General features: G+C 48.7%; 1 protein-coding gene and 1 long non-coding RNA gene across 4 annotated transcripts in view; one reads left to right on the top strand and one right to left on the bottom strand.

Moving 5' to 3' along the window:
• Positions 1-2,451, top strand: part of LOC122689882 — a 41,875-nt gene extending 39,424 nt beyond the window's left edge. The window contains exon 4 of one of the 2 annotated variants that reach the window (XR_006339940.1): positions 1,702-2,451. This is a non-coding gene — a long non-coding RNA (uncharacterized LOC122689882). Of the gene's footprint in view, positions 1-969 lie in introns of both variants that reach the window. The other variant, XR_006339939.1, reaches the window with a different exon arrangement.
• Positions 1-12,079, bottom strand: part of MAMLD1 (mastermind like domain containing 1) — a 108,898-nt gene that overhangs the window by 6,828 nt on the left and 89,991 nt on the right. Inside the window, exon 5 of one of the 2 annotated variants that reach the window (XM_043896674.1) lies at positions 2,445-2,688. The exons of the other annotated variant lie outside the window; for it this stretch is intronic. Coding sequence (XP_043752609.1) covers positions 2,445-2,688 — 244 coding nt within the window. The remainder of the gene's footprint in view (positions 1-2,444; positions 2,689-12,079) is intronic. 2 annotated transcript variants of the gene reach the window in all.

Here is a 12,079-nt window from a genome sequence, read left to right as displayed (position 1 = left end):
TGGAAAGGGCTCACCAACACTTGTGACTTTTCCTTTGGAATGTCAAGAAGACATCATTCTGCACGGAAACCTGAGTTCTAGGGGCTCCCACAACTCCCCTGGAGGGGCACTTCTCAGACCTGTGGGCCATGAAGATGCTTCCACCCAAAGCCCCGTTTGAAGGGCATGAATGCTCTCAGGCTGACACTGTCCTCAGGTGTCCTTCAGACACAACACGGGATGCCCACAGTGAATGCAGGCCAGCTTCACGATGTCCTAACTCTCCCTCCTAACTCTTGGAGCCTGTGACTCAGTTTCTCTGGAGTGCCTTCAGATGTGAGTGCTGAGGGAACCTCAGAAGCCAAGGCCAAGGCAGGGCATACCTGCCGTTTCTGAAGGCCTCGGCTCCGTGTCCTTCCCTGCCCGGTGGGGGGATGGGGAGGGCAGCCTCACTGACTCTGTGGTCCCCAAAACAAACTGCTGGATCCCGGGTGGGTAAAGAGGGTTTACCTGGCAGCCCACTGAGCCCCCGTGCCAGTCAGTTGACAAACACATCTTGTGGGTCTACCACGGGACCCAGTGGGTCTACCATGGGCAGAGCTCTGTCCCAGCCCTGGGGTGGTACTGTGTGTTTCTACTCTCAGGAAGCTCACCATGGAGGGAGAAACCAACAAGTAAACCAATCAAAGGAAATCACAACCGACTGAAGGGATGGGGAGGGGAGGCACAGCAGAAACCTGGGCTCAGGGTTTGGGCCCGAGGGTCCATGGGAACATGCGGGTGCTAAGACAGGAGAAAGCTGAGGGTCTTTCTTTGCCCCTGGGGGCCCCTGGAGCAGGAGTCAGGGACCTCCCCTCGGTGATGGCACTGTCCTTGGGTTGGGTCCAATCTGAAGCTGCCATTGGTAACTTCACAAAAATCACTGCTGTTGAAAATGACCGCCAGAGAGCTGGAGGTTGCCTTACTTCTCTCTACTTTCTGCCTTTGCAGTTGACTTCTGACTCCAGGCATCTCTCCCGGAAGGGCCAGGCTTCCATGCTGTGAGTGATCTGGTGGCAGAGGAAACAAATGTCTTTGCAGCTTGCCTCTCTTCTCCCACGGAGGCGGGGGCCTGCGTCCTCTGTGTCACAGAAAGTCTGGCCTTCCTGAGTCTGGGCTGAGCTGTAGGTCCTGTGCCTCCATGCCTTCCCCACCTGCCCCCCCCCAAGGCAGGCCCAACTTCCATAGCTTAATAGTGAGGATCTGAGGGCCAAGATTCTGTCCCGCCCTCCACTGCTGAGTGGAAGGGTTGGTTTTGCAGAGAGATAACATGCTGGGGAAAAGAGTTCTCAACATCAGCTCACTTGGATCTGTTGTTCTTTGCCTTCTGGGGACATGGAACACCAGGGTGGAACTCAGAGACATCCTAAGTGGACGATGTCCCATTTGTTTTTTGCTAATTCTCTTTCCTTGGCAGTCTTGTGCTGGACAAGCCGAAGAGCACTGTGACTCTGACATTACATAGGAGAAGGGTTAAAAAAGAGAGAGAGAAATCTATAGCCCTTGAATGGAAAGCACTGCTTGTTCCGGCAGGCCGAGGCCTGTGCGACGGGAGAACAGGGCAATGCGGATAGAAGCAGCATTTCCATTAGAGGCCAGAATCCCAGAGGTCATTTCAGCTAGATGAGCATCCTCTGATCACTCTCTCTCAGCAAATGCTCTTTTCTCTATTTTGCTCTGCAGAGAGGGCTGACGTCCTGCACACACTGATACGTTATGCACCAGAACAACAAGCTCATGAGCCAAACAAGTCTCTGCAATGTCTTCTTGGACACCATCTTGCTGTCATGACCACTAATGCAACTCCTTAGGATGAGTCAAGCCATTTTTTCCAGAATCTGGAGGACGACGCAAACTCACAGGCCTCTTGGCCAGGCCTGGCTTGGCTTTCTTCTGCCTGCCCTCCTTGAGTGGGGCCATCTGACTTCCCACTTCGTGAGGTGCACACAAATCCCAGTTGGGGTCAAAGAACACCTCGGGGTGTGGCGCCCACAGCAGACGGCTGGAGAGGCAGCTCCCAAGTGCCTGGCAGCTACGGAGTAGGCAGGCACAAGGTTGGAGGGGGGAGATTTGTAGGTCCAAATGTGCAGGCCCTGTCCCCCTCCAGTTCACAGTCTGGTCACAGGGACAGACAGGCAGGGAAGGAACCGGGGTGCTGGATGGCCAACAGCAGGGAGGGAGTAACTGTCCCTGGGGCGGTACCCACTTAGTTCCCCTCTGCTGACTTGGGTGGTCTCTCTGCCAAAGACTGACTGGGATGCAGCAGAGAAAGCTCTGGACATCTCTCCTAGGTGCACAGAGCTTTACGGGCTAGGCTGTCACCTCCTCTGTCCCTCCAACAGCACCGTGCGGCAGGCGGGCAGGCTGAGCAGGGGACTGTGCCCAGTTGACAGATGAGGGAAGCGAGGCTGAGGGGAGAGACTTACCGACAGCGTCGCAGCTAGGCAGTAGTGAAGCGGGCACCTGCCTCCAGGCCTTCGGATCCCAGCCGCCCCAGGGCGCTGCCTCTGAGGTACTGTACGAGGAGGTGACTCGGGCCAGCTCATGAGCAAAGGAGCTGCTGGGCAGGAAGGACTCACTCCCCAGGGCCTGGCAGGATGGGGGCTGTCGCCCGAGGCTGACCTGGGGGGGCCTGGCTTCCCCAAGCTTGCAGGCTCTGTCTACATGAGTCTACAACAACCATTGAAGAGTCTATCAGCGGCGTGGCCACGACTTGCCTCTGACTACTCCTGTCACTGCCCTGACCGCCTAGAAGGGGGTCATCTGGGGCTTTGATTAGACACACCAACTAGCCTGGGTCAACCAAACCCAGCAGCTCTGCGCTCTTAATTGTCTTGGGTCACAGACTCCTCTCAGAAGTCTCTTAAAAGCTACAGTCTCTCTCCACAGAAAAAGCACTTATGCTGGTGTCTCTCCCTTCCCAGCCCACCAACATTTTACATATAATTTCAGGGGTTTTCTGGACCACTTACTACCCATCCATGGGTCTCAGTTAAGGAGACTGCCTCCATCACTCACTGTCTGGTTGGAAATGGGCATCAGGCTAGGTCAGATAGCTGGTTCATCAACAATGCCTAATCCCAATCCGTCCCCGTGCTCTCCCCCCAAACAGAGCACACCATTCTACACTGGTCTGTAGGTACATGTGTGTACATGTGTTGAGTAATGTGTACACCCAGGCAGGAATCTCCCAGCAGTCCTGAGCTGCAGCCCTGAGGCACTTCACCCTGCCGGGGCCCCGAGGATTAGGGACTTTCATGTGGGTGGCACCTCATAATGTTTTAGAAGACGGGGATTTCATCTGAATTGGACATCTGACCCCATTCTTTCAGCCAAAGGCCATTAAAACCCTCACACTTGATATCCATGTCAGAGGAAGCCTCAAGACTCCACGGAGGTGCTGAGGGAACCCTGACCTCCTGCTGAGCACCTGGCCACGGGGTGCCCGACGACCAGGGGGAGCCCACCCTGAGGAGAAGCTCTTTGTATGTGAAGCAGCCTCTTCATTTGCATGCTTTTCATATCTGAGCTTCGACTGATCACCTGTGTCTTATCAAACATCCCAGTAGACAGGGAAATATTTATCTCCCGATCCTCAGCTAAAGAGATGGAGTCAACTCAGTAAACATGACTAAGCACCTACAGTGGGTAATTCTCTGTGATGGATGACAAGACACGAGATGTTTGGATGCCTCATCTGAACTGAATTAATGGTAAAAACTGCCACCACTGAACTGATCAAGCATTTGCTATGTACCAGGCACTAAGCCAAGTGCTTTTGATCCTCAGTCTCACTCAACCCTTGAAACAGCTGTATGTGAGGCAGGAACGATTACTGTCCTTATTTTACAATGAGGATACAGAGGCCCAGAAAGGTTAACGAAGTTGCCCAAAGTCACACAGCTAGTAAGTAGCAGAGGAGGATGCAAATAAAGGTTTGCCTGGTTCTCAAGTCTACATGGAGTTTGGCATGGTGCGTGCGTGTGTGTGTGTGTGTGTGTGATTAGCTTGTCATATGGAAAACAAGTCTGAAAAGTAGACACTGTTCAAATGTGCCATTAAGAGAAGTACAGGCCAGGTTTTACAAGGGGGCCCTGTAAATTAGGCTCAGATGGTAAAGAATCCACCTGCAATGTGGGAGACCTGGGTTTGATCCCTGGGTTGGGAAGATCTCCTGGAGGAAGGCATGGCAACTCACTCCAATATTCTTGCCTGGAGAATCCCCATGGCAGAGGAGACTGGTGGGCTACAGTCCATGGGGTCACAAAGAGTCAGAAATGACTGAGTGACTAAGCACACACACAAAGATGGGATGAGGAAGAAAACTGAACTATTTTGAGAGTTTTAGAGATGACACTCCTCTCCCCAAAGAAATACAAAACCAAAAAACCACATGGAACATGCTTAGCAACTGAACTCAGTACATGTGGGAGAGAAAATGCCTTTGCCATTCTGACGATATACCCACCACGAAGGGCCCGGCACCCCTCCGCTTGGGTGGGTGCATCAGTGCAGAGCCAACCTCACTGACCACCTGCAACTTTGCTAAGTCAAGCTCCAATTTGTCCTTGAACCAAGGTCATCTGGGACATGAACAGAAACATCACTCTCTACAATGGACTATTCTTTGTGCCTGCATACTGAGCACCTTGGTAATTTAAAACACTGTTTTATAGCCATGGAGGGGTTTTTGCAATCCTGATATGCAACTATTCCTAGAGGTCTCATTCCTTGCCCACCAGATGATGACACAGTTGGAAAGCAATGAGCGGGGTTTATTTGTAGGGAACTGAAGCATTGTAAGCTTTTGCTCAGGAGTCCCCGGTAGCTTCATGTGACTGGTAGGATATTAGTGACGGGTCAAGAAGCAAGACCCCTCATCAGCTGGTACATACGCTCCCAGCGCCTTGGTAGTTCATCAGGCAGAAAAAAACCTGCCAATGGCACATGGAAATTACCATCAGCAGAAGATGCCCCAGCAGTGTGGGCAGTTCTGTTTCAACAGCAGTTTGGAATGGGCCAGCAGCCACCCATTCACATGGAGCAGAATGGGAGCAGGCACTTGGCAGGCCAATGGGATCCTTGGTTAAAAAAAGAAAGATATAAACTAGATGAGATTCAGTCAAGACTCTGACAAGGAGCTTTGTAGCTGATGTTCATGCATCTTCTCTGATTTATTTACTTTGGCAAAGAAACCTCTGTCCCACACCCTGTTAGCAGGGGGCCCAGGTTCCAAAGAAAAGGTGGTAGGGATGTTTCAACTCCTAGAGATTTCCACATATAAGGTAAACCCATCTCTCTCTTAGGAATCACTGAAAATCTCAGAAAGCAGGTCAGTCCATAACTGGTGGACAATGATTACTACCTCTTGGATTGGCTGGTTCCATGTGATTCCAAATTTCAGAGAGTCAGACCCTGGGATGAATAGAGTCTGATGCTGGTGCCCAATTTCACAGAGCTCACACCCACTCCCATGCTACAGAACATGATAGAGAACCTGCTGGAAAAAGGTTGTCTCTAGGTCTGTCCAATGGCTTGCAGATACTTACAGCCCCAAGCACATCCTGTAAGCTCTGTTATTAGGGTTCTTTGTCCCTGGGCCTCCCATCTTCTTGGCAGCCAGGTCTCCCACCCCATTGTGTCCTGTACTCTAACCTCCAGTCATACCCATCTCCTCGGAGCTCCCCAGACAGGCTGCCACGTGCGTTCAGCCCTCTGTGCTCATGGTCCTTAGGGGTCCTGCATGTCTTTGGAGAGCCACTCTGAGAATTCTGCCTCTCCTTTGGAGAAGGAAATGGCAACCCACTCTGGTAATCTTGCCTGGAGAATCCCCATGGACAAGGAGCCTGGTGGGCTACAGTTCATGGGGTCGCACGATGTCAAACAGGACTGAGCAACTAACACTTTTTGGTCCAGCGCCTATGGCTGAACACCTCTGACTGACTGAACATCCTTGTTGTGCCAAGTCTTAATCAAAATTAAATCCCTCTGGTGCCCAGACAGTGCCTGACATAGGCAAAGGGTTCAACAAATATTTGGAAAATCCAACCAACTTGACTCTCTTATGAGTTTGGCATGATGTCCCAGGCACTTGGGAAATGATAATCTGGTGAAGGCTGTGCTAGCTTCTTTTTGGGATGATCATTAATGATAAACTGAGCCTTGACTCTCATTTTAAGCACATCAACTCATCCCTTTTCAATGCTGTTGGGTTAAATAAAACCCATCAGCAGAACAGAAAACATAATCACATTGTGGAAATTACATCTGTTAACATATTTATTGGACTAACTGTGCACATACACATGTATTTGAGCCTGTCCTTAGTTTAAAAGACAAGGAAGTGGAGATAGGTTTACCCAGGACACACAATGACAAGGTGGGTACAGACCTGGATTTGATTTACAGAGTGACTAAAACCCAAGCATCTGCTGTGTTTGGGAGAACAGCGCTCCTTCTCTGCACATGGAGAGAAGCAGCTGGGTGTCTTTCATCCACACTGGAGTAACTCCATGTTGTTGGCTATTCTGTGACCTCACCATAGTGCAAATAGGCCTTGGTATGAGGAGCTCAGATTATGACTAACCCCCATAGATACTCAGGATGCTCTGCAAGAAGCAGATGACTGCTCTGGCTTTATTACTAACTAGATTAGATATTGGCCCCAGTCTTTGCCATGGAGGTCTGAAAGAGGTGCATGTGCATGTGCATTCGCAAGGTTATAGTTGTTTACTGTAATTCCAGTGGCTTCTAGGAGCTTGTAGATTTTTAGACTTACTCATTCTGAAAGTTTGGGCAACAAATCCTGAACTCCTCCATTTCTTTACTGACCATGTAACAGGCGAACAGAGAAGAGCTCAGGAGGAACTGGAGACTTTGTGCATGTGCTAGAGACTCTCAGAGGTCAAGATGCCAGTTAAGTCAACAGTGAGATGAATATGCTAGGGTACTAAATGCCATCCAGACAGCCCAAAGAGGGCAAGGCAAACCTGTGGAAGAAGCTGGATCTTTGAGCAAACTGGTGACTGTCCCTACATGTCAAAGAGAAGTGACAGAAGACAACTTTGTAAATATGAAGCAATGCTTTGGGAAACCAGGAAAAGGGTAATGTGAGTCAGACTTCTTGGCTTCTTACTTGCCATTACACTACTTGGCCAAATGCAAATGGGATTTCACTGTATTACAAGAATGTATCTATTGATAACACTACAAGAAGTTTTAGAACTCTAGCCTGAGATTCTGTAAGGAATAGAATCCCAGAAGTTCAACAAGCAGCATGTCCCACAGAATGCTGAGATGGTTCTCAGCCTCCCAGAAGGAAGAGAATGTGCTCTTCCATATGGTATCCACTGGCCACATGTACAAGAGCGCTTCAAGTGTGTCAGGTCCAAATGAAGAACTGAATTCTTAATTAAATTTACTTTTAAATAATCAAAATTTAAAGAGCCACATGTGAATGCTGACAACACTATGGAGAGTATAGCTCTTTGGTGTACTGGCTAAGAGTGCAGGTTCTGGAGAAAGAGGGTCTGGCCTGGGCTTGACTCACAGATGGAACACTTCTTAGCTATGTAATTGTGGGGAGGCTGCTTAACCTTTCTGTGCCTTCATATTCTTATCTGTAAAGGGGAAGTCATAGACATGCATCATTCATAGAGTGGTGGGGGTTATGAGACTTCATGGAGTTAACACACGTGCAGTGTCTGCATGTTATATTCTCTGAAGGTTAGTTAGTGATGATCTTAATTAACAATAACACTTCCGCCATGTATCAAGCACTTTTACAATATTCCAGGCACTGTCCTACGAGTTTTACATGGGCTAGCCTGGATGTGTGGGAGGAGGTGAGCTCCAGGTCCTTCTATTCCACCATCTTGATCCACTCCTCCTAGAACCGAACAAGCTCTAGGTCTGATCAATAGCTCAGCAGAGCTGTCACTTTTCCTATCTTTTGGTAAAATAGACTAACAACAATAATAAATTTCAATGATGATAATATTAGAAAGATTTGTTGAGCACTGAATCTAAGGAACTGGGTTCAGCCCTTTCTTGGAGTCATTTCAATAAATTAATTCTTAGAACAATCTGAAGGGGGAGGCACTCTTATGATCCCATGGTAAAGATGAGGAAACTGAGGCACAAAGAGGTTAATCAACTAGCTCAATTGAGGTCACTCGTTAGTAAGTGCCACGGTGTGGCCTAGAACTCAGACCATGTCACACTACAGAGGACAGACCCTGAGTTTTGCTTGCTCAAATTGCCCAACTGGAACTTTTCCTAATTCGATATATAAGTAGACCCGCAGGAAGAAGATTCTGGAGGGCTGCTACGGTTCCATAGCTGTGCAAGGGCCACTGGGTAGGCTGCTGTGTTGGTGTTCTTTTCTTTTTATAATAACTGTACCAAGAAATGAGAACTCCAGGTTGAGAGATTTCTGCTTTGATACATGTGGTACAGGGAGTGTGAAGTTCACTTGAGAGATTCTGCAAAAAACTCTAGGGTAGCACCAATCCTATCTATTTGCTGGATCTAGGATTGGCTAAAATGGATGGGGTTCAAAATCAAGTTCCCTTCCTTAGTCAATCAAGTATTCAGACTTGGGAAATTAACCAGTAAGTTCAACTGGTAAACTGCTATTTTGCCTGTGTGTTAGTTGCTCAGTTGTGTCCGACTCTGTGATCCCATGAACTGTAGCCTGCCAGGCTCCTCTGTCCATGGAATTTTCCAGGCAAGAATAGTGGAGTGGGTTGCCACAACCTTTTCCAGGGGATCTTACTGACCCAGGACTGGACCCAGGTCTCCCACATTGCAGGCAGATTCTTGACCATTTAGGGTTTCCCTGATAGCTCAGTTGGTAAAGAATCTGCCTGCAATGCAGGAGACCCCAGCTCCATTCCTGGGTTGGGAAGATCTCCTGGAGAAGGGAAAGGCTACCCACTCCAGTGTTCTGGCCTGGGGAATTCAGTCCATGGGGTCGCAAAGAGTTGGATGCGACTGAGCGACTTTCACTTTCTTTACCATTTTAGCTACCCAGGAAGCCCACTATTTTGCCTAAGAAAGAGAAATAACTCAAGAAGAGGAAAAGGTAAAGTCAATAATGTTTAAATCAATCAAGGAATGAAGGAATAAGCATCTCTGCTGCTGCTGCTGCTAAGTCACTTTAGTCGTGTCCGACTCTTTGTGATCCCATAGACGGCAGCCCACCAGGCTCCCCCGTCCCTGGGATTCTCCAGGGAAGAACACTGGAGTGGGTTGCCATTTCCTTCTCCAATGTGTGAAAGTGAAAAGTGAAAGTGAAGTCGCTCAGTCGTGTCTGACTCTTAGTGACCCCATGGACCACAGCCTACCAGGCTCCTCCATCCATGGGATTTTCCATAAGCATCTCTACACCTCCCCTAATACACACAACATTAATTTCAATAAATAAGCCTGTGACCTCTTAACTCCCTGGGGTAGAAAGTGGGTACTCCTCTGTGTCTCCCACAGTGCCAGACACAGAGCAGGTCTACAATACACTCTGACACTTAGGCTCGCTGTTTTCTATGGGGGCAGTTCTAAGAGATGACCAGAACCGTGCCTGTCGGTAGTAACAATGGGTAATGGAGGAGGAATACTGTGTTTGTTTGGTCAGGCTATGTGGGCCAATGGGAGTCACCCTAGGAGCAAAGTGAGGTCAAGAGCACTGCTATGAGAAACATCAGGGACTGGGTCAAAGGGTACCAAAACTCTCCAGAGGGCAGAGCCTCTGCAAGCCAGGCTCTGACAGCTTCTGGAAGGTTCCTATTGTCTCATGATGATGAGGGTGATGATGGTTAACAGCTACCACATATGAATACAGGCAATGCACCAGGCACTGAGTGAAACCCTGTACAGTTTTTCTCTCACTTAATCCCCATGGCAACCCTGGACGATGGGTACCATTATTATGTTCATCTTCTAGTTGAGGAAAAGAAGGTTCAGGGAGCAAAGTAACTTGCTCAAAGTCCAAGTCAGAGCTGAAAGCTGAATCTGGGTCTGACCTGCTCCAAAATAAGAACTCTTAATTACAAATAGTAAAGAATGCAATGTCCAAAGCATAACCCTTATGCTTATGCACACTGAATCCTGCCCCCCTGCCCCCCTGCCCCCCAGTGTCTCCCCATTGGCTATAGTAAGGAGTGTTGCCAGGCCATGGGGTTCCAAAGAAGCCCTCCAACTAACCACCATATTCAGGCAACTGAGGAAGGGAGCGGCAGGATATCCTCTGGAGCCTTCCGGATTGAGACAGCAGATCTAATGCATGCATCTAAATTCACTCCCTTACGAAGCCCCACTAAAAGTGCCATGAGAGTTTGGTTTGGTGTGGTTTTTAAAGATACAAGCCTGCAAGAATAAGGTGAATGCTTCAGGAGACATAGCAGCAGCAGCCTTTCCCAAGCTCTAAAGTAGCTAGACCAGGGTTCACTAACTCCACAGCCCCAGGGAAGCTGAATCACAGGCTGGCAGAGGGAAAGTGAAAAAGCAGCTTGGTCTAAACAGCAGGATGTTCAGCAGGCTCGGAACAGCAGCCCCAGGTGGTCTCCAGCACTGGCAGATGAAGTGGACACGTGTGGCCCATATAGTAGGGTAGATGCCTGGATGACCGCCCCGCCTCCACATCCCTGGGTATCTGCCTCTCCTCCACACTGGTGGAGGTCTGGCTTGACCATTTGTTGCTGAATTCCTTGCTCTGCCTTCCATATCCTGCTACTTGGATTAGCTAAGGACTGTCACTTCACCCCAGAGAGGCATTGTATTGACCTCCACCTGGAAACTACAGTGCCTGGAGGTAGGCTGTGGCAAGCAAAGCAAAGCAAGACAGCACCCCAACCCCTCAGGCTATATTTCTTCTGCCTATCAGGGGTCCTGATGGCGGTGGGCTCTACCCACACTCAGATCCATTGTGCCTTCAGTCACTGACTTCCCTAAGAGAGGAGCAGCTGCTTTTCTGGAAGCCTCTGTTGAATAGTGACACTAGGACCCTTTGCTGCCTGTGCACCTAGACTGTGCTTGCCACTTGGTTCTTCAAAAAAACCTGACTGCTTGTTGAAGAATTAAGTAATACATAGTGAAACAAATAGAAAAGCAAGAGAACATTGGAAGCACGATAGTGAAGGGGCACACATGGGGTCTACTAGGGGGTTGACAAAGTTCCATTCCTCGGCCTAACCAGTGGTGACACAAGTTTTCACTTTATTGTTGCTCTTCAGTCACTAAGTAGTGTCAGATTCATGGTAGCCCCGTGGACTGCAGCATGCCAGGCTTCCCTGTCCTTCACTATCTCCCGGAGCTTGCTCAAATTCCTGTCTATTGAGTTGGTGATGCTATCTAACCATCTCAACCTTTGTCATTCCCTTCTCCTCCTGCCCTCAATCTTTCCCAGCATCAGAGCCTCTTCCAGTGAGTTGGCTCTTAGCATCAGGTGGCCAAAGGACTGGGGCTTCAGCTTCAGCATCAGTCTTTCCAATGAATACTCAGGGTTGATTTCCTTTAGGAATGACTGGTTTGATGTCCTTACCGTCCAAGAGACTCTCAAGAGTCTTCTCCAGTGCCACAGTTTGAAAGCATCAATTCTTTGGCGCTCAGACTTCTTTGTGGTCCAACTCTCATGTATGTACATAACTACTGGAAAAACCTAGCTTTGACCACACTTTTTCTTTCAACTGTTCATCTAGGCCTTGCATACTTTTCTGTATCTATGCCATGTTTCACAATAAAAGGAAAAAGTTACATATGCAGCTTGATGTCAGTCAGGTGAAATATATATATTTTGGCATAGAAAAAAAATAATGAGCTACTGTATTTTAGCATGCTAGCAATGGTTATCCCTGGCTTATTTATATCTTTTATATTTATGGTGTATGTGTTAGTCACTTAGTTGTGTCCGACTCTTTGCGACCCCATAGACTGTAGCCCGCCAGGCTCCTCTGTCCATGGGATTCTCCAGGCAAGAATACTGGAGTAGGCTGCCATTTCCTTCTCCAGGGGATCTTCCTGACTCAGGGATCGAACCTGGGTGTCCTGCATTACAGGCAGATTCTTT

The sequence above is a fragment of the Cervus elaphus genome, chromosome X (assembly GCF_910594005.1).
Source record: "Cervus elaphus chromosome X, mCerEla1.1, whole genome shotgun sequence".
Taxonomy (NCBI): Eukaryota; Metazoa; Chordata; class Mammalia; order Artiodactyla; family Cervidae; genus Cervus; species Cervus elaphus.
The sequence above is the reverse complement of the archived record's forward strand: the minus strand, read 5'-3'. Positions and strand labels throughout refer to the sequence as shown.